We start from the raw sequence: 27735 nt of genomic DNA on the forward strand, positions 1-27735 counted from the left end.
GGGTAATGTGAAATATTAGTCTTATATTTTGAAATGATGTATATGTTTCTTACTATGAATATATATTTTACAAATTCTTTGGAGAATAGTAATGAAGTACCCTATTTGATAATTATGGTTTAATAGTTTCAACTGTCTTATTATGGCGAATTGCCAAATGTTTTCCTATGTTTTGCTAAAAAGCACAAAAATACTAAATCAAGTTTAAGTCTGCTTTCTGTGTAATGCTTCCGTCCACCAGTTAGGGTGTTACACGGGTAAGTCCATCGAGGTTCACTTGGAGGTAATGATTGCTGGAATGGTCTAATTGGTAGAGTCTACAAAAAATCTACAAAGAGGAAGAATTTTTGACTAGGACTATGTAATGTAGGATAGACCACAGGGGCTAACAGAAGAAGAAGTTTGCCAAAGGCTACCTTGGGTCGGTAGTCCGTCGGAAAGTAGCAAAGGGTATGGTTCGTTAGGAACTATTTGTTAATTTCAATTTTTCAGAAGATTGGAACAAGGTGAACTAATAGCTTAGGGCTAGATTGTAAAGTACGAATCCACCAGGATGATGGGACATCTATTCGTTTATCTTATCATCATGTTTAGAACTGGGAATTTAGGTTGGAGAATGTGTTAAGGTGGGGAAATCTAAGTTTAATCTAGTATTGGATGAATAGATCAGAGTAAAGATCTGAATTTAAGGAGAATATAAGTGGAAGATAGTCTTTTGTAGGCAACAAACCTGATATCCAAGTGTATGATTAATTGTGAGGGTTAAGCTTATTAAGATATAAAAGAATCTAGGATGAGGTGGAATTAGGCCAGGATCATAGAGAACCATTATCGTAAAGAATGCGCTTACGTCTAAGACAATAAGTCCGTCAGCGAAGAGCTACAGAAAAGAGCAAGGCATTGACCATGCCGTTGAAATCTATGGAAGGCCAAGGATAGACAGGGAGTTTGAAATCTCTGTTTTAAATTTTATTTCTTGAAGATTACGAAATATTGTTGTTGCACGGTTTTGCAAAATATCACTAAGTTCATTTGAACATACGAATTTACTGCCTGTTTTGACTTGGAAATCAAGTGGATGGACCAAGTCAGGCACCATCAAATTTGAAGATTAGGCATGGAAGTCATTCATTTGTATAGAGGGGCTCCCTTAGATGCTACACCTTACAGATTTAGTTGAATGTAACAATTTTAAAGATTTAATTTAATTGTAAATACCGCTAAGATTGTTAAGGTAGTACATTTTTAAAAGTTATATTTGTTAGTGTTAAGGTAGTACAGTTTTAATTTAATTATTTGAGAAATTTTGGTAGGTTATTAGGTTGTTCGTGACATTCGATACCCAGTCCCGACGATGGGGTCGGGTATAGGGTGCTACATAGAATCAACCTACCAAGAATCTTGGGCTCTTTTCAACAAGTAAGACACAAAGGTGCTACCAGTGTACTGAAGAAACTACACTACTTGAACCTGCGATTTCTTGAAAGTGCATCAGCTACTACATTCTGAACACCGTTTTGATAAGTGACCACATAGTCATGTCCCAACATTTTTGCCATCCACTTTAGTTAAAAAGGTGTGATAGCTTGTTTATCATCTAAAATCGAAGACTTTGGTGGTTATTATGAATTTCAAAGCACCTGCCAACCAAATATGGATGCCATTTCTTAAATGTGAGAAGAACAACTAGCATCTCGTTATCATGTATAAGGAATGCTTGATGTTTGACCCCAATACCCTTTCTAAAAAAATCAATAGGTTGTCCCTTTTATTGTAGAACAACCTCGATTCCATGACCACAAGCATCCGTGTTTACGCAAAACTCAAACTGAAAATCAGAGAGAGCAAGGACAGGGTCCTTGCATATGGCTTGCTTTAGTTGTTGGAAGGCTTCATTGGAAAAACCAATCTATTCCCACACCACATCTTTCTTAAGTAACTCAGTCAATGGTTTGGCTAAAGCACCATAGTTTTCGATGAATCGATGATAGTGCCCGAGAGCCTTGAAAAACCCCTTAACTCCTTCATTAAAGTTGGCACTAGCCATTTAACCATGCACTATACTTTGGAGATGTCAATAGCTACTAACCCATTTGAAATAACATGGCCCAAGTATTTGATTTTTGAAGTTCCCAAAATGTATTTTCTCCTTTTTGCATAAAATTGATGAGTCCTTAACAAATGAAGGACCTTCTTAAAATGTACTAAGTGGTCAAACCAGGTAACTGAGTAGCCTAGTATATCATTAAAGAACACCAAGACTAATTTCCTTAGGAATGGCTTAAATACATCATTCATTACATCTTGAGGCTAAAAGGCATAACCAGGAATTCGTAATGCCCTTCATGTGTTCGAAAGGTCATTTTATGAATGTCCAAGCTCATCCAACAACTCCTTTATCATCGAGATGAGAAATTTTTCCTTGATGGTGAGCTGGTTAAGTTGTTTATAGTCAACACAATACCTCCAGCTCATATCTTTCTTTTTTACCATGACAATAAGGGAAGCAAACGAGTTGTTACTGTCTCAAATGACTTTATCCTACAACATCTCTTGAATCAATCTTTCCATCTCATTCTTCTGAACTATGGGGTAACGGTATGGTCGAATCTTCACTACCAAGTTCTCATACTTGAAAATGATCCTATGATCTTGTAAACGAGAGGAAGGTAACCCATTTGGTGTTTGGAATACATCCACATTCCACATCAACATAATCTGCTACCTTGTTGGCCGAATGGCAAGTTAGAGTATTGGCACATAGTAGCATTAAAGTATTCGCCTGCCAGTGGTATTTAAGGAATTAATTGTAGGATATTTTTAAGTGAAGAAAGTGCTTGCCTAAGATGAGTAAGCCCCAAATTTTTGCTTGAGCACTAAGAGCCTGTCAAGTGTATGAGGAAGTTGTAAGAGACTTAATTGCCTTTAAGACCACGCCTAATGTGAAACATTGTCAAGACATAGAACACCTGATTTGCATGAATACTATTCAAGTGGATCTTGTATCATGTTTAGTTGGGAGTTGTTGGGATTTTATAGCAACAGAAATAGAGATCAGAGTAAAGAGCAGAATAGCAAGATATATGAAAATTTTCTTGTACATTAAAACAAGCTAACTAAAAAAATCATCACAATAGCATGGTTGGCCTCTTTTCAACATGATTCAATTGGATTGATTTGACCCTCCCCATGAATGGTCAATGATAAGTTAGACCTTCACTGGATTTTCTTTTACCTACCTTGGGTTTGGTTGGGAAATCAAGGGGACCGAGAGTATATTTATGGGAAGGGGACATTTTAGATAATTTTTATATCAACTTAATGTTAAGGTTATTCTTTCTAACCTCAACATTCTCTTCTTCTTATTTGTTAATATCAAACTAAGATCTCGTTTAATGATTAGATGTTCCAACATGCTGGTAAGTTTTATAGCTTTGCACGTTACGATTATAGAAGGGAAAGATGTTATAGGAAGGCCCTGATTGGGGGTTGGATGTAGTTGAAATGTTAGTAAAATGTCTGTAATGAGGATTGTACTGGAAATCTTATGATCTTTTAAATAGTTGTTGCTACTGCTGGTTTGGGACAAACATTCGAAATGAAAGCTCTAGGCTGAGGTTAAGCTAGGTCTCTAATGAGCCTTTAAATCTGACTTCTGCACACTTATTATAATGAATTTCGTGTATGGTCAATACACATATCTTCTTAAGAAGTTGTTGTGTCTATGTATGTTTATATGTTCTCTATGAAGCATTTGTATGTATGCTCCGAAGTGTATGATGTATTATATGAGTATGACAATGTGTGGTAATCATGCATGGGAAGTTTTATGTTAGGAAGTATGTCTCTATTAAGATTATGAGTGAAATTTATGTAGATGCGTCCATTATTTTATTTGAGTAGTGCTTGACATTGTATGTTGGCGTTAAGGGGGTTTAGGCGGAGTGTTGAGAAAATACGTTATACAATAACGGGCCCCGTGGTAGTGCTTGACAACGTCTATCGGGACAGTAAACACGAGAAAAGGCCAGTATGACAATCATTGTGAAAAGACCATGGCCATGGCATATTCTATAAAGCTTTTGTAGCGAACTCTTTGTGAAGCCTTTGTGGAGAACTCTCTGTAAATTCTTTGTGGCAAACTCCTTGTAAAATCTTCTTGGCATATTATTCATAAAGCTTTAATTGCGGGGTAATTTGGGGAATACTTGTTGTAAGTTTTCTAGAAAGTCTGTATTGTGAATTTTGCAACGCCTAAAAGATGAGTTGATATTCCATCCTTGTGGCGAGACTTGGGTATATCTATAAGGTATTGTCTGAAAAAGTTCTCGGCAGTATACCCATTTAATGATTCCGCCATAGTGATTTTCCATGTCAGGGAACCTTGTGTATTTGGAATATTGGTGGTGCAAGTGTCTGCCAAACTTGGAATTTCTTAGGTCATGTATTGAAGTCATCTGGGATTCTATTACTTGAATTAAAATGTTGTATTTTTTTAAGCAAGCATGTTTGTTTGGACTAATTTGAAGAAATGATGTAACTGGTGCTCTGATAATCGTTGGGCACTGTAAATGAATCTGTCAAGAGTAGTATTTGTTGAGTTTTGTTCTGGGAAGCACATCCAACTACTATCTGCAAAAAAAATTGTGTAATGGGATTTGAAATATGTTATGAAGCTTGAGATCTACCAGTCGAGTGAAATATGTATAAGATGGTTAAGCATAGAGAATTGGCATATTATTATCCGTCAACTAGGAATCAGAGAAGTATTTGTCAAGGTCTGAAAGGAAATCCAAAACCCTTGAGTCGAGGAATTCTACAACACTTCTTAAAGGTAATAATGAGTGAAGCTCACTAAGTTCCTTTGAACTTATATATGCCTTTTGGTATGCAGGTTTTGAGAATCAAACCAGTGCATTGGAAGGGACCAAGCCAGGGATGCACCATTGTGGCAGATTGAAGGTAAATGTTAAGCATACAAAGAGACACTTTTAGAAACATGTTTTCAAATAACAAATAGTAATACACGTTACAAATATGTCTGTTTTATCAAAAAAATATGTTGTAAGGCTTTATACTACCTTTAAGAGTTTGTGACAAATGATAAATGTTTCATTCAAACCTTTTATCTTAGAAAGGATTTTAAATAAATAAGAGGTACATTCGAATCCGGTAAATCAGGTCGGGTGTGGGTGTTATAAGCATACCCTCCAAGAAGCTGTTGTAATTCTGACTTAGGAGCATTGACAGCTACTCCTAATGTAACTTGATCCCTTGAAGTCATGACCATAGCATAGGGTCCCAATTCATGCCCTACCATAAAAAAGCACTTTGAAGATTGTGCAGCAAACATGATTTGAATAGCACCAGGTATGATTCCTTGAAGCATGCATGGTTGCCCTTGGTAGGAAAATTACATTTTCAAAGAAGCGAAGTTCCAAACTATAAAAACCAAGGAAAAAACTACCGGATTCCTAATACAAGGTCAGATCCCTTTAGTGGTAACACCATAAAATTAGTGGCAAATTGGTTGCCTTGAGCTTTCTAAGATACCCCTTTACAAATCCTATGGGTGGAAAGGTTGACCCCATCAACAATGGTGACCTTTAATTTGCATTGATGCTCTACTAGCAAAAATAAATTCATAACCAGTTTGACATCAACAAAATTTTAAGTGTTTCTTGAGTCTACCAGAATAATTACCCAATGATTACCAATCTGATTTGCAATCCTCATAGTGTTATGGCTCTGAGATTCTTAGATTGCATACAATGATAGAATGGGTGGTTTGATGGCATCTTCCTCCTATGTTCTTGGCATTCTTGGAGTTCTTCTTCTTCATTCTCAAAATGAGGTTCCATCAATAGCTAGTGCAATTGGGACTTCATGCACTTGTGGCCAGAGCTATATTTGGCTGCACACCAAAAACACAAAATCATTTTTTTGCATCTTCCATATCCGCTTGGGACAATGCCCTATTTGCAACCTTATAACTATTTACACTAGGGTGAGACCCACTGGAAATTAGGGTGGGATTTGAGGTAGGACCAATTTTTGTAGTAGAAAACAAGGTAGAAGGACAAAAGTGTACACCAGCACCAACTAAAGAGTATTTCTTTTGAGAGTTAAGTAGAATGGTCTCAACTTGTCTAGCAACTAAGAACCCTTTACCAATGCCTTAGGTTTGAACAATTTTAAGTATTACCCAATCTCTAATTTCAGATTACTAGTAAAAATGCTTAAACTATAAGTTTCAGGTAACTAAAGTTGGTTAAGGAGACATACAAAGTCATCATGAAATTGGTCAACTAAGACATGTTACTTTAGGGAGACCAATTTAGCCATGGGATCTCGAAATGAACTAGATTCAAATCTCTCCTTCAAGCTACGAGCATAACAGTCCTATGTTAACAAATGAAACCCTCCTTATTTTTTAGTATAGAAATAGTGTCAATCAAGTACTCCCCTTCAAATGAAGCATCACGGTCCTTATTTTGGATTATAATAATACCCTTAACTTTAAAGTATTACTCTAGCTTAGACCACCACCACCACCCCAAAAATCGAGGCCATCAAATTTTAGACACTCTAGCTTATAAAAGCGTAAAGCTCCCTCTAGGTTGTTAGAATGTGAGGGAGTGCCTATACTTCCCAGATCCATCATAGGAGGGATAATAAATGTTTCTTTGGGAGAAAAATCGAGTGGAAGGCTACCTAAAATGCCCTTCCCTTCATTTACAAAATTGCATAACCATTTCCATTTTTCCTCCTCTACTTATAATGGAAATAAGCAATTGTTACAAAGTTGGCTATGGAAGCTGCTCACCATTTTAATTAAATATAAAAACTAACTAAAACGCATCATTTTATTTACTAACATTCACTAAAACGCAACATAATAGCAACTAACTTAAGAAACTGATTCCTCTCATAACATAGGCTTGATAAGGGATTTATCAAGGAAAAAAAGTTTAATCTTCTTATAAATAAGGTTGAAATCATTAAGGATTTCAAATGGATGAGATCTCGTCATGATAAGGTAGAATAAAGGCCAGAGTTGGGAGAAGGAAAAAGAACAAAGAACAAGAAAGGGAAAAAAACAATGAATATAAATAGAGGAAATTAATTGGTTAGAAAGGGAAGGAGAAAAGACAAAAGAGAGAAAAGAATGAACCAAACCTAATGAAAGAACAAAGAAACTGATTGTAACTTAAACAAAAAAGGAAGAAGAATTCAAAAGAGAAAAGATAAGAATAAAATTGTTGGTTGCAAAAAGAAAAGAGAAGCAAGCCTGTGCTACGATCACTAAAAAACGAACCAACCAATGGAAACAAGGAAAATTAATAGTTCAATAAAAGTAAGGATGTTCGAGGATAATACCAAAAAAATAAAATTGATTACTAATGTCGTTGAAAAGCAATGACGAAAAACGTAATGCTTTTAGTAGAGAGTTTGTGTTCATGTAATATAATTTCTAGTAAATAATTAATGATTTCATCTAACTTTTTTATTACAAATATGAGTACTTAAAAAATTAAAGAGAGTTTTATGGTGAGCTAATTAAAATGATTGGATTTATTATAATATTATTGTTATAAAATAAAGAGAGATAGAGTGACTAAAGAACAAAGAAAATATAGGAAGTAATAGAGAATGTATTTTATTGATCAACGGAATGATTACAATGCTTCATCAAAATCTCTATTTATAGGAATAAGAAGTATAAAAGAAGTAGAGATCTAATTCTAATAACTATTAGAATTTAAAGTACATCAAAACTTTATATTGATCATGATGGACATCCACTTAATAAGATATTCATAACACTCCCCCTTGGATGTCTATTGGTAGATAATGTGCCTCGTTAAAATCTTATTAGGAAAAACCCTGTGGGATAAAAAAACCTAATGAAGGAAAAATAGTACACAATCTTCTATTACAAGTTGCCTCGTTAAAAACATTTACCATGAAAACCTAGTAGGACAAAACCTTGGTTAAAGGAAAAGAGAACAACTTATTTTTAGACTCCCCCTAATGGCAACATTACACTACATCTTTGAGTCGAAACATTCCAATCTTGTGTAGTAGTCTTTCAAATGTTGAAGTTGGCAATGATTTAGTAAAAAGATCAGCTAAATTATCACTAGAACGAACTTGTTGAACATTTATATCACATCTTCTCTCAATATCATGGGTGAAGAATAATTTTGGTGAAATATGTTTCATTTTGTCACCTTTGACGTAACCACCCTTCAATTGAGCTATACATGTTGTATTATCTTCATTTAGGTTAATAACCTTAGCCAAATACACTCTCGACTTGCCTCATACATTGCAATTATTTCTGCATTATTTAAAGAAGCAGTAGGTAATATTTGCTTTGTTGAACACCATGATATGACAGTATCCCCACATGTAAATAAATATCCTGTTTGAGATCAACCTTTATGTGGATCTGATAAATATCCAGCATCAACATAGCCGACTAATAGGGATTTTGAATCATTTGAATAAAATAACCCTATATCAATGGTCCCTCTAAGATATCTAAATACATGTTTAATTTCATTCCAATTTCTATGTGTTGGAGAAGAACTAAATCTTGCTAACAAGTTTACAACGAAAGCTATATTAGGTCTTGTGTTGTTTACAAGATACATCAATGGCCCTATGGCACTTAGATATGGTATTTCAGGACCAAAAAACTCTTCATCATTCTTGCAAGGATGAAATTGATCTTTATTCACATCTAATGATCATACAACCATTGAAGTACCCAATAGATGTGCTTTAGCCACGTAAAATTTCTTTAATATAATTTCCGTATAAGCTGATTGATGAACATCAATTCCATCTTTTAAATGCTTGATTTGTAAGCCAAGACAAAACTTTGTTTTTTCCAAGATATTTCATCTCAAATTCTTTTTTAAACAATTTATTGTATTTTGAAGCTCTTTAGGAGTTTCAATAATATTTAGATCATCAACATAAATAGTAATTATCACAAAATCTGATCCAAACCTTTTTATAAAGATACATAGACAAATTGGATCGTTTTTGTATCCTTTTTTAACAAGTATTCAGTAAAACGATTGTACCACATACGTCCAGATTGTTTTTATCCATATAAACTTTTATTTAATCTGATCAAGCAAATTTCCAGAGAAACTTTATATCTTTCTGGGACTTTAAATCCTTTAGGGATTTTCATATAAATTTCACTATCAAGTGTACCATATAAATAGGTTGTAACAACACCCATTAGATGCATATCAAGTTTTTCATGTACTGTCAAACTAATAAAATATCTAAATGTGATTGCATCCACCATAGGATAATATGTCTCTTCATAATCAATGTCGAGCCCTTGGAAAAATCCTTGTGCTACAAGTCATGCTTTATATCTTATGACTTCATTTTTTTTTCATTTCATTTTTGCAAAAATACCCATTTATATCCTACCAACTTTACACCTTTAGGTGTTTGGACTACAGGTCCAAAAACTTCACATTTAGAAAGTGAATTCAATTATGCTTGAATTGCATCTTTCCATTTTGGTCAATCTTTTCTATTTTTACATTCCTCAATAGATTTAGGCTCTAGATCCTCATTTTCTTTTATTATTTCAATAGTATTATTATAAGCAAAATTGTTATCAACAATACATTTTTTTTTCAATTCTATCTTTTTCAAGTATTGACATAACTTATCAAGATCTCTTTATTTTCATCATTTTCATTTTCACTTTTGGGTACCTAAATCTCTTCTTGAGTTTCATAATTAGTTATGTGATGGGTCTCTTTAAGAACTCCTGCCTCCACTATATGACCATCTTGAATGTTTGTTCCTTTTCTTTTACAAGGAGTTTTATCTTTGGAACCGACCGGTCTTCCACGCTTCAGGCATGGATTACTATCTTTTACACTAATAATTTGCCCCATTAGGGCATCAATTTGTATTGGAGCATTTTCAGATGGTATGTGAGATTTAATGAATCTAGCAGTTGATTTGTAAAATTAATTATCTGTTGAACTTCTGGTTCACATTGCTTTGTATGGGGATCTTAGAGATTGATAATTCATTTCAAGTACTTTATTAATCCAACTTTTTATTCTCTCCCCTAATGTTGGGAAAACTGACAACTCATGTCATAACTAAATCTCAATTTAATAGATCAAAAATATTATAAGGAGACTCATATAAATATGCATTCTCAATCTCTTATGATGACCCATCTTCGTGCGTTGTGGTGGAGCAATTGGAACATATACAGCGCATCCAAAAATTGTAAGATGGGTAATATTTTACTATTGACCAAAAATCAATTGTAATAGGGAGTATTTATAATTTATTGGTTTGATGCGCACAACATGTAAAACAATACAATCTCATGCTGAAATAGGAAGTTTTGTTCTCATAAGTAATGGTTTAGCTATTAGTTAGAGACATTTGATAAATGATTCAACTATATCGTTTTATGTGTGAACATGAGCTCAGGATGTTCAACTTTTATCCCGATTGACATACAATAATTATTGAAAACTTGGGACATAAACTCACCAACATAAGCAAGATGGATTGTTTTAAATACATAATCTAAAATAATCATTTAAACAAGCAATCTCTCAAATGATAGGTTACAAGTTGATAACACATGTGATTATTTTGTAGATGCATCTACCAAACATATAATGTCAAAACCATCTACATGGTGGATGAATGAACCCACATTCATTTCAGAAATGTAAAACATTAAATCTCAACTTTAATCAATGAGTTTTTAATAATCAATTATCATTGAGAACAAACAACACATGAGAATTCTTTAAATTAAAGAATCTTCTGATTCTTTAATAAATGTTTATATGAATTCTCAATTAATTTTCACATCATATATAATCCAAGATGATTATTAACTGGTCACACCAAATAGTAAATGTATTTGTATCAATAAACTTCTGGTTTACTTAATCATGTTTTTCACTTGTACTAATAATGTAAATATAAATTTTGACAATTAATAATTTTATCATCATTTTTTATTTTGTATTCACATATAAGTAATATTGTGACATTTACTTCTGGAAATGTCTACATCAATGTGAAGCCTATAATGTTATTAACTCAATAAATGAAATATAATTTGCAAACAATTATTTGCAATATTCCCTTCAAAGAATATGCCAAAATCTTCAAATATTTTGACCACAATTTTCTTGTTTTTCATTATTATTCTTTTTCTAATGGTTAGAAGTATCATTATTATAACCACCTTGATAATGGTTATTAGTACGTCTCTAACCTCATCCTCAATTAGAACAACAATAATGATCTCTATATTTTTACTTTTTATAATTGTTATGTATTGCTACATTCATATCGGGGAATGAAGCGAAACTAGTGGGAAGAATTTCATAGTTTTTCATTAATAACTTAATATTTTGATTAGCCATTAGAAGGTATGAGATCGTTCGAAAATACTTTTAAAGTCATTTTCACAATATTGCTACTGCAAGAGCACATTAAATATTTCAATCATATAGTGTAATGTATTCCTTCGGGGAATATATATAATACAAATATATGAGTATCTCATGTTATTTCTATATATGGTTTTAATGTAAAACACGTGAAGGTTTTATTCAACATATATATTATGGATCTGAAAAATAATATTATATTTTACAAAATTTTGCATCACAAGGAGGTAAAATATTAGCTCTTAGAAAGGTTTTTTTTTACAATTTGATGTAATATTAGCTCTTCAGGAGCATATAATCATTTTATTATATAACCTTAATGAATGCTTAATTTATTTTAAATAATATACAATTTTGCAATTCTTTTAAACATGAATGATAAAAAAAATTTATGATCTTCTAGAATTTTATTTATTCATATAAAATGAATAGGTATAAATAAAATATATATTAAACATAACAAATAATAAATTCATGTTACTAATAAATCATTGTGGTTAGATAATATATATATTTTATATATCATAATGCAATAAAATACAAAATATTATAATGTCAAATTAAAATAACTTTACAACTATAAAGGTTTAAACATAAACATTTTCTAACCTGGCATAATTTCATTTTAAAATTTACAATGATATGAAATTATCATAGACAACGTGAATATCCCAAAGTTTATGACAAGTAAGTATTTTTACTTGCATTCCGTAATAATCATATATCTTAATCAAAATAAAAAATAAACCAATCAATTCTATTAAAAAATATTTATTTTCACATGGGTTTTATAAATTTATAAATATACAAATAGTGAATTATATAAATTGAACTGTTTAATAGAAATCAAATCAATTTTCAAAAGAAGTTGATTAGATTGACTTACGTTACCATGGATGAAAAGTAGTGATTATAAACATCCTTTGTAATGAAGAGAAATAGATCATCCCCAAGCAAATACTAAAAAACAAATTTTGAGAGTGGATCTTATTTCTGATTTCATATAGATAACGATATCAAATTCTTTCACCATCCTTAAGAAAAAAATGTAAAATAAGTTCATCAAAACAATGATAACATATAATGAAAGAAGAATGAAAATTAATAATAAGATATGGAACATTAAATAAAAGAAATTTCCTGTAAAAATTTTGCATCTTGCCGTCAAAGATATTAGAAATCATGGAGGATAAATTTGATCATTGATAAAAGGAACTATCACTTTGTTCAGAGACTAAAGAACAAAGAAAATATAGGAAGTAATAGAGAATGTATTTTATTAATCAATAGGATGATTACAATGCTTCATTAGAGTCTCTAATTTAAGATATTCATAACAATTATAATGTTTTTAATAAATAATTGAATCTTGTAAATAATTGAATTTTTATAAAATTACTTATAATAAAATAATCTTAAATCTTTTACAAGATTTTAAAATTATTAAAATTTCTATTTAGCAAAAGGAAATCATTTCAGAAATTTCTAAATTAAGGTCTCGAAACTGAAAAATTATAACCCATGACAGCGACAACTATAAATTGAAAAACTCTCTGAGGTATTTGAATCTTCTTCCCTTTTAACACTGAGAATATATCTCAGCAAAAACAGAAGAAAAGTAATTAAATTTTTTTTAAAAGAAAACCCAAAGCCATGTCTAATAGGTATACTCACGGCAATAGACAAGACGGCGACAACAGAAATAATTTCCAAAAATCCCAGAAGAAATTCATCCCCAAAAATCAAAATCAAAATCCAAATCCAAATCCAAATCCAAATCCAAACCCAAACCCTAATCCCACCTCCCTCTCTAATTCTATCAGGCAACCCCTTCCCAAACAGCACGATGCTCCGCCTTCCAGCAGCCGTCTTCGCATGGGAGAGAATGGGGATTGGGTGCCAAACAGAGCAACTCCATCCAGTCTCTCTAATGGGAATTTCGTAAATTACTTGCCGCAAGATGAAGCCGTCGCGGCGGGCCTCAGCGCGGAGGAAGGAGGATTGGATCCAGTGGAATCACAGAGAGTTGTTGACCTCTTAAATAGAGAGTTGTCTTGCTTGCTCAAACTCAGTCCCAGGGAATTCTGGAAGCAAGGTATTTTAACTGATATTTGATCGTGTTTTTATCCTTTTTAAATGCATTTACGGTTTTTTTTCCTCTCAAAGTCTTATTTATTGTGCTTGTTTGCCAGTGGCTGGCGACACTTCTTTGCATGAATTTTTGGACAGCTTCTTGCAATTTAGAAGCAGGTGGTACGATTTTCCTCATCGCGGTGTGAAAGGGATCGTTGCAGGGGTTATTGTTGGAGAGTTTGAACTAAGCCGCCGTGTCTTCATGATGTTGTATCGAATGTAAGTTTGAAGTCTTATAACTCTTTCTTACATATTCACCCTTTTATCTAGTAAATTGCAATGGAATTTCTTGCTATTTTAGATCTTCAAATCGGGACCCTGGTGCTAGAGCCGTCGATAGTCTTAGTGTCAACGACCATGCAGGTAGGTTGTCTCTTTTCCGTGTCTTCTTATTGGAGGATGAATGTATTTTAGTCTGGTCACATGTGCAGCTCAATCTTTATCCCCAAAATTGTTGTTAAATTTCTATGTATAGAGTATTTTATATGCACATTTTTTTCACTAATTCTTCCTGTAGTCATCTTGCAGGAGAAGAAATTGCTTGACTTGCCTAAGTTGTTGGACATATGCGCTATATATGGTCATGAAAATGATGATCTGACTAAATTGCTGGTAAACCTTCTTTTGTACAAAGTGATTGAAGACTTGATTTCTTTTCTCTACATGTTTTTAACCATTTTAAGGCTTATATTTGAGCTAGTGTTTTGAAGGCAATCTGTTTTAATTCCCGCTGCAAGTAACTCTTCTTAACTAAGAATTTACTGCTTCCTTTTGATTACGGTTAGATTTATGCTTGATAAGCTTCAAATCCATTATTGTCAAAAGGAGATGTTTTAATTTATTGATCCTGGAGATGCCTTTAATGGTCACCTAGAAATTTCAAATTGCAGTAAAACCTTTCAGAGTCAAACAAGGCATATCAAGACGGTTTAGATAAAAATTACTTCCTATGGTTTCTAATTTATGTAATCATGTTAAATAGCTAAATTGCAAATTGGCCATGGACTTTTCCACCTTAAATTCATTCTTCTAGGATGTATCAAGTGCTGCATGTCTATACCCTTTTATTTCAAAGTAGTCTTCTGTATCTCATAGTTGTGCAAGGTAGGAGATTTCCTCGAATGCCTCAAGCGAGTCCCCTTCCTCCTCTTTTTCAGGTCTTTCCTCTCTCTCTCCCGGTCTTTCTCACACTTGATTTATTTTCAGATTGCAAATGCGCTGAAAGCTCAGCCTACAATCCATGATAATCTGACTGGGGTATTGTCTCATTTCTTGAGTATTGTTCACACAATGCATGAACGCTGCAGCACATCTTTGGAGGTACTTTGTAATCTGCTTTGAGTCTGGAACAGTTTTTTCTTTATCTGAGTGATATGTTTGACAGTTTGTGCATTTCTGTTAGTTTCTCCCTTTATCTGTAGCTTTGCTTAGTCATGACACTCACAATTGCTTTCTTATGTGTTGCTAATACTGGATAGGTCCTTCTCTCTTCTGGAAATCATGGGGATCATGGATTTGATCGGCTTCATACTGACTTTTTGGAGGTTTGTTGTTATTGCTTTTATCATGCACTGAACTCACAGTTGGAAGATATTATGGCATTGTATTTTATTTTTAGGGATGATTTTCACCTGGAAAAAGAAAAAAGATGCCCAGTATGTGTATTTTGAACAAATAATTTTCATTTTATCTCAATATGAATAAACAAACATTTATAAATACAGAGTATCACAGACGTGTGTCAAGAAGGGGTGGAGAACTTGCCAAAACAGGAAGTTGTAGTATTATAGGATGACCTCCTGAATCAGTGGCTTATTCCTATCTCAAGTTGATTTTCTCTGCATCTAGTGGAGCTTTAAAATTATTTGATTACTTCTTGCGACAGGTGATGGACTTTATTAATGATACCATTGTATCTATGGATGCTTTTATTACTGCGTACAGAACTGCAGCTGTTTTTTTCTCTTGCCCTGTTGAAATGAGGTACCTCTTTTATTACTGGAATTTCTAATCTATATGAAGTACACACTTGTTATTCATGCAGTAAGAACCGTGAATGTTGTATGAAATTTTATGGTTGAGTAGATATTTGCACTGGGCTTAACCTAACTGATTGTGGATCATAACTACTTTATGTTGTTATTGTCTTAATCCTTTTCTTTTGTTATTATGTGGGGAATTTCTTTGTGGATGTGTCCCATCTTTCCCTTTTTCCTTGCAAATTATACAGGAAGTTATGCTCTGATGCAATTTTAATATAAAACTTCTCTATCTATGCAGTTATGGAAATGAAGAATTGCTCACAGCTCTTTCACGTCTGCATGACAATTTACTTCCATCTTTGCAGCGAGGTTTTCAAAGCAGTACTAAATCAGGAGAATTCACAATGCTAACAGATATTGCTATAAGTTTGAAGATGTTATCTTTGAGAATAGTCAAACTTGGTTGGAAACTATTAGATATTTGCTATCTTAGTGATGAAGTGTTTTTGGATGGACATCCAATTCCAACTGCATCAAAGATGTTTCCAGCCACAGTGGAAGATCCATTTATAAGAGCAGATATTTTAGTTCAAACTCTCAGGGAGATAAATGGAGTTTCATTGCAAAGTCTGGAGAACAAGAAACAAGATACTTTCCTTAAGAGTGTTGAAAAAAATTGCAAAATAATGAGCAAACTTGAGAATTTGCAGAATACTGGTCAGTGCATTAATTAAAATCATTCCTTTACTTAAAGATTGAGATACTTCCGTTATAATCAATTTCTATTTCTATATACTACAATGGGAGGAATATTGGGGAAGAGAGAAGAAGGAACTTAAAATAGGCTTAGGTGCCTCTCCCCATAAGGCTGGTAACAACCTTGCTGAAAACTGCTTAGATGTCAGCCTTAATGCCCATTTGGGAATCAACCTCATATATTTCCTTTTTTAAGTCTATGAATATGGTAACCATATTAGAGTGTTATTTATATTGTTTCTCATTGCAGTTATAAATTGTGCACTCTAGATGGAATGGCGTATATCTATTGTTATTTGATTAGAAGGACAATCATTATCTGAATACAGGGTGGAGAGCGATTTATGTATTGCTGTAATAGTTGTGAACTGGGGCTTTTTCTTTTCTGAAGTCATCTAATCATTAAACTTTTGCATTGGAGGATGTCAATAGTTCACCAGTCCTTCATTATTCTTGTTCTTTCATAAATGTGCTTGCACTTCTATACAGTAATTTGTATTTGACAACTTTTGTGCAGGGTGGATATTCATGGATGATGAACAATTTCAGTATTTATCTGGGATTATGATGTTTTCAACAAAGGGCATTGCAAAAGAGCAAACCCCTGAACCCCCCATGTCAACCTCTGCGACGAGCAGCAAGGTACAGATGGATGAAGATGCAGCAATTATGCAATCAAAAATCAGCCAAGTTAAAGATCTCTTTCCTGATTATGGCAAAGGGTTTATAGCTGCATGCCTTGAAGTTTATAACCAGAATCCAGAAGAGGTTATTCAGAGGATTCTTGAGGGAACACTTCATGAAGATGTGCTGGCCTTGGACACTTCCCTGGAGACAATGCCAGTGCCCAAGTCTGCTTCAACCCTGAGCAGGAATGATAAAGGGAAAGGGAAAATGGTTGATGCTGATAAAGGGAAAGGGAAAATGGTTGATGCTGATAAAGGGAAAGGGAAACTGGTTGACATCATACCGGTATCCTCAACAACTGTACCGGTAGTTAACAGACAACCAGTTGAAGGTCCATCTGTTTCATCCTCATCTACAGTTGGGAGGTTTATGAGGAAGTCTAAAGATGACTCGCCCGATTCTGCTACTCTTGATAGCAGAGATGAAAACAATTCATTAAGAAAAGTTGCTTTGATTTCTCAGTACGAGTATGAAGATGAGTATGATGACTCTTTTGACGACCTAGGTCTAAGTGTTGCAGAGTCAGGGGCGGAGGAAACTGAAATATTAAGTGACAAACTCAGCTCGAACTTTGGAAAGAGTCAACCTGAAAGTTCTGGTCAAACCATGCCTAGTTCAAAGTGGGGCTCAAGAAAGAAACCCCAATACTATGTCAAGGATGGTAAGAATTATAGTTATAAGGTTGCAGGTTCAGTTGCAGTTGCAAATGCCAATGAAGCCTCATTAGTAACCCAAGCTCAGGAGGAATTAATACATGGCCTCGGACGCGGTGGCAACCTTCCCCTTGGTGCAGTTAAGAAGCTGGTGGAGCATGAGGAGCAAACCAACCAGCCTGATGTTTCTGAAACAGGAGGGAGGGAACAGACCAGGAACCCTAGGGGCAGAGGAAGAAGAGGAGGAGGAAGACAAAGAGAGTCGCAAGCGGAACAAGATAACCTGCCCGACAACACTGAAGCTGAAGAGAGAGGGAATGTAGGAAATCATAGGGGCAGGGGAAGAAGGGGTGGTGGAAGACATAATAATTACAGGAAGGATAGGGCCATGAATAAGCATTTCTCTGGATTGACTGGTTTTTAGACACACATGAGACAGAGATATACCCATTCCTATTCAAAGGGACCCTTATTTCATACACAACTTTCCTTCAAATCTATTTCAAGAATTTTAAGTACTTTTCTTTTGAGTTGCATTTTACGCAGGCAGTTGAGAATTCAAAATCTTGTAAGTTCACCCCTTCACTTTGGATAAATTTTTTGTTTACTTATCGAATTCCATCTTTTCATGGAGGTTGATTCAGATTTCAGAGTATAGTTGCCCCGCATGATGATTTGTGTACTTATGTAGTGTTAGTATATTTTTGTCATTTAAAATATTTTAATATTTATATAAATTTGAACATATTGATGTTTTGTTTTTATATAAATTTTGAAATTTTGAAATATTCCTATTTGTCATATTTCATAGTCTTACAATTTTGCTTTCGAACTTGACCCCTTTTCTTATCTGATGTTTAAAAGATTATCTGACAGAAGTTGGAATATAAAATTCAGTCATTGCACAAATGTAAAAGAAGTCAGAAACCATACCAACCAATTCAAAAATAAGCCATCATAGAGACGTATTTAAGCACAATTCAGTATACAAATTTATTCATTAAACATAACAAAAAAAGATCAGAAACCATACCAATCACTAAACAATTAAAAAACAAACCATTAAACAGAGTCATGTATTTAAGCACGGCTCAGTATAGGAAAATTATTCATCGAACATAATAAAAAAAAGTCAGAAACCACACCAACTATTAAACATAACAGAAAAGAAGTTGGAAATCATACAAACCATTAAACATAGCAGTAAACATATTGAGTGTTGCAACCAATAAAACATCAAACAAGGGCAAAACAAGTGACAGTGAACTTCAAAAAAGCCAACAATATACAAATTAAATGTTTTGCGTATAAATAGTTAAACATGATTAAATAAGCATTTCCATTCATTAATAAACATCTCTTCCAACTTGCCCTGCATTAAACAAAAATTTTGCAAGTTAGTGAACATCAAGGAATTGTAATAATTGATTATACAAATTCAAATAGCAACTTCATACTTTCTGCATATCACTGATGACTCTGAAGTCTTGCCCTTCTCTTAGTCCAAGATTAATCTTGCAGTTATTAAGGAACCAAGCCCAAGTCTCTGTTCTCACCCTCCATAACTGTCCAAACTAATGAAAATATCTGGTTTTTTTCCATCTTTCCCAACAGCAGCGAGTATTTTCCCCTTGAGTGACCCCAAGCAATAGATCATCTACCCCAACAGCTTGTTCTTCACTTTCTCCCTAAATGTTTCAAACTTCTTAAATATGCTCCTTATCTCTTCATCCTCATCATCCAACATCCAAACCAAGACAAAGTAATATTCAGATATCTCTTCTAAGTCTATCTCTACTTCATTATCTACCCTATGTGCCCCATTAACATCATGACTATTTCTTCTTTTGCCCCACTCTCCTCTCTAACCCTATTTGACCATTAATACCATTGGTCTCATTTAACCCTTAAGGATCACTATGACCATCAGCAGTATTTAACCATTGGGGACCATTCATTAATTAATGATGGACCGATAGAAAAGTTAGGTATACTTGCAGCTTCGTAAATATGAATGACACTAACACTGGTTAAATGGTTAGCAAAAGTTATAAAAGATACATTGTCATAACAAAGTCTTAACCCCTCTTCTAGACTGAAACCTAGTTCTAATTATGCAAAATTGGTGACAGAAGCATACTTGCTTTTTTAACCATTTCTCTAAGAACCCCATAAGATACATAATTCAGATCTAAATCCCATTCTACAACATCACCCCCAATATATTCAAACAAAGGTGTTTTCACTAAACTATCCCCACGAGTGCATAATGACCCTATACTTCTGCATGTTACATAATGAAGAACCTTAAATCAATACAAAGTAGTCCACAAAATAACTTAATATCATTTTTTGTATTATACATCACCTTGTAACAAAATCAAAACCTATTTTATCGGAACAAATGTCAACGCAAACAGTACAGGAGCACAAAAAAGACCTACAATGTAAAAGAAATTTTAACTTATCAAAACACTATACATGTCCTCTTATGTGACACAACAGTAACCATTTTTTAGATTGAGAATTTCTAAAGTTGTCCTTCTGTTAACTACTTTAGACAACTCTTATTGGTTAATCTTTTACCAGAACATTTTTAAACATATTTTTTCGTAACACCTCTCATCGATCTTGATCATCAATACAGATAAAAGATGTTATTAGAACACTTTTATTATAAAAATCTTAAATTTATTTAAAAATTAGATATTAAAACATTTTAAAAAACCATAAAAAATAGATAAATTTAATTTTAGAATTTTAAAATCTTGTTAAAACTATTTTGAATTTGTAGGTGGTCGAAGTGTATAAAAGCAAATATGAGCTTTGGTGAGCTCAATTTCAACGACACAGTGCAGTAACATTATCAGGGGCTAGGTATTAATACTTAAGACGTTAGGTACCGTACCTAGGTCTATATACTATTTAGTGGAGTATTTTGCCAAGCTAGGATGCAATGCCTTTGACAAAGGTACCCTGAACGTTTGGGATGAATTTTTAGCCCTCTTTAAGTTGATATCCAGTACCTACACCCTAGCTACCAATCCCTAGGTGCAGAAGACTAATTTTTTTAATTCTAAACACCTAAAAGTCATTCTGAAACACCCCAAACAAATTAACCATGTAAGATCATATAAAGGTAAAAATCCTCGTAAAGCTTCCTCAATCTAAACCAATCGCCAACAACTTAACCACTGACAAGGCTAGCATAATAAGGCCTTTATAATGGCATTCAAAATGAGTTTGATTATCATTCAATCAAGACTCATAGCAAATGAAGCTAGTTGCACGTGTTGAAATCAAATTACGAGCCCAACATAATGTTTCACAACCAATACAATTTAACCCAATTTTAGTTGTCAAATTTAAAAGCCCACAAAATTACTCATTTGTTGGACATATTTACATTTTCGATTAATATGCTGCTTGATATATTTGCAAATAGTGGATATTTTAAATTTTGAATAAATTTGGGTTTGATTGGAATTATTTTATAAATTTAATTTTGGGATTTTTTATAATTTTGTAAAATTTGATTTGGACCTTTAGGTATATTTAATATGAGCTTTTACTTTGAGTTGGATCATCAATTTTGGGCTTTAACTTTTTAGTTTTTGAATATACATATTATATTAAAAAAATAAAAAAATGGAAAATTTTCAAGAAAAGAAGAAGAAGCTGGATACTAAAAACAAATGAAAAGTGAAAAGGAAATTTTACAATTAGGTCTTTCAAGTTTTCAAATTTTACAATCAGAACCTTAAAGTTTTTAAACTTTACAATTTGATCCCTATAATATTACCCATCACTCCTATCAACAAATCCCATCAACCCTGCTCCTAGTTGCCTATACTGCCACCAAGACACCCTACCAACAACTCCTATCAACCACCTTACACTTCTGACCCTCATCTTTTTCAAACACCACCATCTTTAAAATAGAAAAGAAAAGAAAGAAAGGGGGGCCATCACCATCTTTCTCCATCCCTTCCGTCTTTCTCTCTCAACCAAAACTAACCATCACCACAAAGCCACTCAAGGCCCTCATCTCCCTCAACTCTCAATCAATTCTTTTAAACTCACCCCTAAACCGAAACCCACCTCATAATCACCTATTAAGGGATATTTATGCTATTTCTTATTTATGCTATTTTGTTCTTTGATATTCCTGTTTTATTTTCTTTATATGTTTGTAAAAAAAGAAACGCAACATTTAAAGGTAATGTTTAATGAAACGGTGTGTTTCTTTATATCACACTAGCTCGCATAGAGCTAGGCTCACTAAGGAGCACAATCACTTAAGCTTGCATAGGGAGCTTCGGTGATACATAGCTTGTCACTTAAGCTCGAGTGAGGAGCTTTATTGTCACTTAAGCTCGAGTGAGGAGCTTTGCTGATACACAACTTATCGCTTAAGCTCACGTAGGGAGTTTTTCTGATACACAACTTATCACTTAAGCTCATGTGGGGAGCTTCGCTAATACACAACTTATCACTTAAGCTCATGTAGGGAGCTTCTCTGATCCATAGCTTGTAAAATCATTGCTGAAAACATTCTTTAAAACCTTAACTCGCATAAGAGCTCCACAAAACTGTGTTTTAAAAATCATATTTTCAAATCGTATTTGAAAATAGAGGTTCGTAGCTTGAAAATATATCTTTTCAAAAACTTACCTTTGAAACTTTTTTTTGAAAACATAATTATTAAAGAAAACATATCGGTATAAACTGAACATCATGGAAGTTAACATACTCCAACTGATTCCACTCACTAGAAAATAGAGAAACTTAAACAAGTTTAGCTTTGCCTTTATCCTTGTTGGTAGACGGTCCAGATTGTTTGCAACAAACATACAAACATATTACTTAAGCAGAACAAGACATACAAAATTCATGCAATGCGAACCTAGAAAATCACACCAAACAAGATAGAGGCTTACCTCGCTAGCTACGTATTAAACTTAGAATAGAGACTTTGACGGTACAATATTTAATAAATAATTTAACAGAATTAAGGGTCGTATTTATAGACATAGAAGTCTTGATAATCTTAGGACACCCTAATTGTACGCAAAGTATTCCTAGATATGCTAAATCTCTTTTTCTTAATTTAAGTTTGACTGTATCTTTGACTGGCGACCCCAGTTCACAACTTAACTGGAAAAGTACCCCAACTTGCCAATACATCAGCGATCCTTCCTTGTTGAGAAACTGGTGAACCCAACTTGGTAATGGATCTGGCGAACCCCTTACCACATATTTAAGCATAGACTGCTATTGGCGAACCCCCAGCTCGCCTACTCCTTGGCGAACACCCAGTTCATTGGATCACGGGTGAACCTTCACTTCGAGGCCAAAACTTGTAGGCCCGCTTGTGGGGTGTTACAGTCTTGCTCAAAGCGTAGGTACTTTTTAGGAAAAAATATTGCTATAAATATCACAAATTGACTCGATTTTCAAAATTTTAATTTTTTGCTATGACAGAAAACTGTTCTTTAGACCAGATTTTTCAAACAAACTCAACATTCCCCATTTTGTTTCTAACATATTTCTCATGTAAACTAAACTTAACAACTAAACATTTCATGATTTCAAGTTTCCATTCTCAATGTTCTCAACAATGGTAAACTAAGTTAAATTCAAGTTTCCCACTTTAAAAGTCTATAAAAAGTGTTGAAGAAAAAGCTTGCTTAACTTTGAATTAATAGCCATCCATGGAGGAGAAAGCCTAGCCCTTCCTTCTTTATTCCTTAGCTATGATTTGGGAGAGAAAAAAAATGAAAATTTCTTCTTTTCCACTTACAACTTATACATATATATATATATATATGTGATCAACCATTTTAATTAAACTAATTAATCATTAATCTAATAGCCATCATTTTAAATTAATACCACTAATGGAGATGGATGGCTAGGATCATTCCATGCCACTAATCTCATCCCAATTATGGTAAAATAACACTTAAGTCATTTGCTTAATTACCACATAAGGTCTTGGAAAAATCCTTCATAAAATTTCACTAGTTTAATCACTTTACATTTTAGTACCTATACTATAATTAACTTATCTAATTTAATGACTTAGAAATTTAGCATTATAATTTCATATACGCCATGTAACTCCTCGAATAAAATTATCAAGTTAGCTTGACCTCAAAAATTCAGCCTCAAAATCGACTATTCTAACATCAACTAAAATTGGGTTGTTACAAAATGGATGTAAAAACTATTTTTCTAAATGAAAAACTAGAAAAAGATAAAATTTAGATGGAAAAACCTGTAGGTTTTAATGATAAAAGTGAAGAGCACAAAGTGTGCAAGTTACTAAGATCCATTTATGTTATTAAGCAATCCTCTAAATAGTTGTATATAAGATACTACAAACTATCATTTCGTATCATTTTACTATGATTGATGAAAACCACTATGTATGTGTCAAAAGAGAAAATGGTAAGTTTTAAATCTTCTCACTTTATATGGATGACATACTATTGGCTGGAAATGACAAGGAGTACATAGTAATGGTAAAAATTAGTTTTCCTTCATTTTTGAAATAAATGACATGTGAGAAGCGACTTAAATTCTTGGAGTAAAGATTACTTGAGATATTTTTTTAAGAGGATAGTAGCTCTTCCAAAGGAGTCATACATTAAGAATATCCTCGAATGATTTAGGATGCAAGACTACAAACCAATTGATACTCTTGTTGTAAGAGGCGAAAGCTTGAGAAAATGGCTTAAATGGAGAAATTCACTTACTCTAATGTAGTTAGAAGCTTTATATATGCAACAATGTGTACAAGGCCTAATATTTGTTATGTTGTTGGATTAGTAAGCATATATCAATATAATCCAGATCAACCCTATTGGAATAAGGACAAATCGTTACCAATGCCATAAGCTTAGTAAAAGCCTATATAACACCACCAAACTCACAGGTTAGTACATTTGTTTATGATTCATATAAAATCAATCATGTATAAAGATAACATTTTATTTCATCATTGTTACCATACAATCATGATTCATTTTATTTGCAAACTTACTATATTCCATTCTTACAATTCAAAGGTTAAGCATAAACCATTACCAATGCCTTGAGTTTAGTATAAGCCTATTCAACATCATCGAACTCAAATGTTAATAGGTTCATCAACAACACATGTAAACTCACTTACATCACAAGTGGAATTTCATATGATACATTACGTAAGCATAAACTCTTTCATATAGTCATGAACCTTTCTATTAAGTCACTTACCATTCCATTCTTTTTCTTAGGAAATCTCACATAAAGTGTGACTTTACATATAACTGTAACCTTTCCTTTACATGAATGCTCACACAAGCTATCAAGTGGGCCTACTCACATGAGTTGTGGGTCGGAATGTAAGCTACACGATGTTGCTCACACGAGCTGTAGAGAATCTGCACCAAATACAAAACCTTAGCCATCAGTAGGACATTCAAGCCAGCACCCAAAACATAAAATCCCTAATGACATGTCATTTGTATCCTAAGAATTCTTAAGGTTCAACTAGGACTTGATATCCGTCAATTCGTCATAATGTGGATACATTCTCATACATATTGATTCATTTACATTAAAAACAACATAGTAAACATTTGATTTAAATAAAATTATAACGATTACAATTCATTTGAACTCACCAGACTAAATTGCAGCAATGACTAAGTACAAGGGCTATTTGGAAAATTTCTCTTTTCCTCAATTTTCTACTCGTTCTTGATCTACAATAATAATTCCATTCAATTCACTAATTCTAATAGAAAAACAATTCATTTTTATGAAATTAATTCATTTTTTACATATTTACAAAATTGCCCCCAACATTTTACTTTTATACAATTTAGTCCCTAAGCCCAAAATATTCAAATTAACCATTTTCATTTAATTTCAAATTTAGTGGAGTTTTTTAGAACCCTATTACAAGCCATATTTGATGTTATTTGACAACAAGTCCTCCTATTATACTAATTTCACATTTTAGTCCTTAAACATTAAAATTACCAAAAAATAATTTCAAAATAGTCCTATCTACCAACCAAGCTTAAGATTCTACCATAAACTTTCAAAAACATCTCAAAGTCATCCATGGTAAAATTCTAAACATTTTAACAATTTAACAAATTGACCCCTAGGTTAGCTAGATTAAGCTAATATGAGCTTAAAAACATAAAAATCATTAAAAACGGGATCAAAACACTTACCATGCATCAAAATCAATTTGGCCGAATGTGTTTCTCCCCAAAAATGGAAGAATCGATTTTTCTTTAAGAAAATAAGAAGATGATAGCATTTTTGGGCATTTTGTTTCTTTTAAATTTTCATTTAATTATAAATTTATAATTTTACCCTTGTAAAATTAATCAAATTTTAAGAACTTAATTACCTACAGCTGTCCAATAATAATACAATTGGTATAATTGCAATATAAAACGTCCCTCATTTAATACTTAATCCATTTAATCATTGAAAATTCAATAGCGACTAGGTTTTACATTTTTTACGATTTAATCCTTTTTATTTAATTAACTATCTAAATATTAAAATTTCTTAATGAAAATTTACTACAATCTTAATAACACTCCATAAATATTTAATAAAATATTTATGGCTTGGTTTATAGAAACGAGGTCCCGATACCTCATTTTCTAAAACCACTCGACTTTAGGGACATACCACTTGAACCTAATTATTCACTCAAATAGAATAATTTTCCAATTAAAAATTTATTTTAATACCATATTTGACTCATAAATATTAAATAATAACATTTATGAACTTACTCATTGGATTTGTGGCCCCAAAATTACTGTTTTCGACACCACTGATAAACAGACTGTTTCACTTGACTCATTTGGGATTCAGTAAAAATGCATCAAGAATGGTAGTGAATTGTCCATTTTGAACAGTCCCACTATGATAGAAAATCGTTCTTTAAACCAAATTTTTCGAACAGTCTCAACATTGCCTATTTTGTTTCTAACATATTTCTCACGTACACTAAGCTTAACAACTAAACATTTCATGATTTCAAGTATCCATTCTCAATGTTCTCAACAATGGTAAACTAAGTTAAAATCAACAATAACAAAACCTAACTCTTGGGTTGGTTATACCAAGCTTCCCACTTTAAAAATCTATAAAAAGTGTTAAAGAAAAAGCTTGCTTAACTTTGAATTAATGGCCATCAACGGAGGAGAAAGCCTATCCCTTCCTTCTTTATTCCTTAGCTACTATTTGGGAGAGAAAAAGATGAAAATTTCTTCTTTTCCACTTACAACTTATACATATATATGTGTGATCAACCATTTTAATTAAGCTAATTAATCATTAATCTAATGGCCACCATTTTAGATTAATACCACTAATGTAGATAGTGTTGAGAGTTAACCAAGTCAAACTAGACTTGTTATCACTCCTATTCTTTAGGATCTTATTCTACTTAAAATTCAAATTCAAATTGTGAATAGCTGTAGATAACACTCTGATGTAATCTTGTATATATTTGCTATCAATAGTCGAATACAATAGAGCTAAATTTACAAACCAAAATTACTATCTTTCATGGTATCAGACTGCCAGTAAAAAGGTTTCAATCACTGCCTCCTCTCCTTTTTTTCCCCTCATGGCCAATTCGACTGTTTCCTCTCCACCTTCCATGCCAAATCAAATCACCATCAAGCTTACTCCCTCTAATTACCTCCTGTGGAAAACTCAAATGACCCCTCTCTTATATAGCCAAAAACTCATGCATCATGTCGACGGCACAACAGCTCCTCCCAAGACTGTTGACAATGCTCCTAACCCGGCCTATGAGCCGTGGTTTCTTAATGACCAAATGGTTCTTAGCTGGATCCTTTGCTCGTTGTCTGAGTCCGTGCTATCTCAAGCAGTCGGAGCCACTAGTGCATTCGCAGCTTGGACAAAGCTGCATCAAACTTTTGCTTCCGGATCTCGAGCTCAAATCTGGACCCTTAAAGGCTCTCTTCATGCCTTGTCTCGTAGCGATGATTC

At 33.2% G+C, this 27735-nt stretch overlaps 1 protein-coding gene and 1 long non-coding RNA gene across 3 annotated transcripts; one reads left to right on the top strand and one right to left on the bottom strand.

Moving 5' to 3' along the window:
• The first annotated feature begins 13043 nt into the window (after positions 1 to 13043).
• On the top strand, positions 13044 to 18334 carry LOC107933436 (activating signal cointegrator 1 complex subunit 2). Of its 2 annotated transcripts, XM_041086250.1 has the most exons (9): positions 13044 to 13575; positions 13673 to 13832; positions 13915 to 13976; positions 14131 to 14225; positions 14820 to 14933; positions 15092 to 15157; positions 15499 to 15596; positions 15894 to 16312; positions 16869 to 18334. In XM_041086250.1, exons 1-9 carry the CDS (start codon positions 13134 to 13136, stop codon positions 18113 to 18115), a joined length of 2703 nt encoding a protein of 900 aa, XP_040942184.1. In that variant the 5' UTR covers positions 13044 to 13133; the 3' UTR covers positions 18116 to 18334. The 2 variants fall into 2 exon arrangements, with proteins under 2 accessions (XP_040942184.1, XP_040942185.1); XM_041086251.1 differs by lacking the exon at positions 13044 to 13575 and having other exon boundaries at positions 13723 to 13832; positions 14142 to 14225.
• Positions 18335 to 18823: 489 nt separating this feature from the next.
• Positions 18824 to 19585, bottom strand: LOC107933437 (uncharacterized). The gene is made up of 2 exons (XR_001693627.2): positions 19149 to 19585; positions 18824 to 19063 (listed from the first exon to the last, which is right to left on the bottom strand). It is a non-coding gene; the product is annotated as an uncharacterized lncRNA (long non-coding RNA).
• Between the last annotated feature and the right edge of the window lie 8150 nt (positions 19586 to 27735).

This window comes from Gossypium hirsutum, chromosome D01 (genome assembly GCF_007990345.1).
Source record: "Gossypium hirsutum isolate 1008001.06 chromosome D01, Gossypium_hirsutum_v2.1, whole genome shotgun sequence".
Lineage (NCBI taxonomy): Eukaryota > Viridiplantae > Streptophyta > Magnoliopsida > Malvales > Malvaceae > Gossypium > Gossypium hirsutum.

Bases quoted from the DNA above. Each gene is read 5' to 3' on its own strand.
- LOC107933436 (XM_041086250.1), top strand. From the start codon at position 13,134: ATGTCTAATAGGTATACTCACGGCAATAGACAAGACGGCGACAACAGA. The intron at 14,226-14,819 runs GTAAACCTTCTT...ATTTATTTTCAG, and splicing joins ATGATCTGACTAAATTGCTG to ATTGCAAATGCGCTGAAAGC. The intron at 15,158-15,498 runs GTTTGTTGTTAT...TTCTTGCGACAG, and splicing joins TTCATACTGACTTTTTGGAG to GTGATGGACTTTATTAATGA.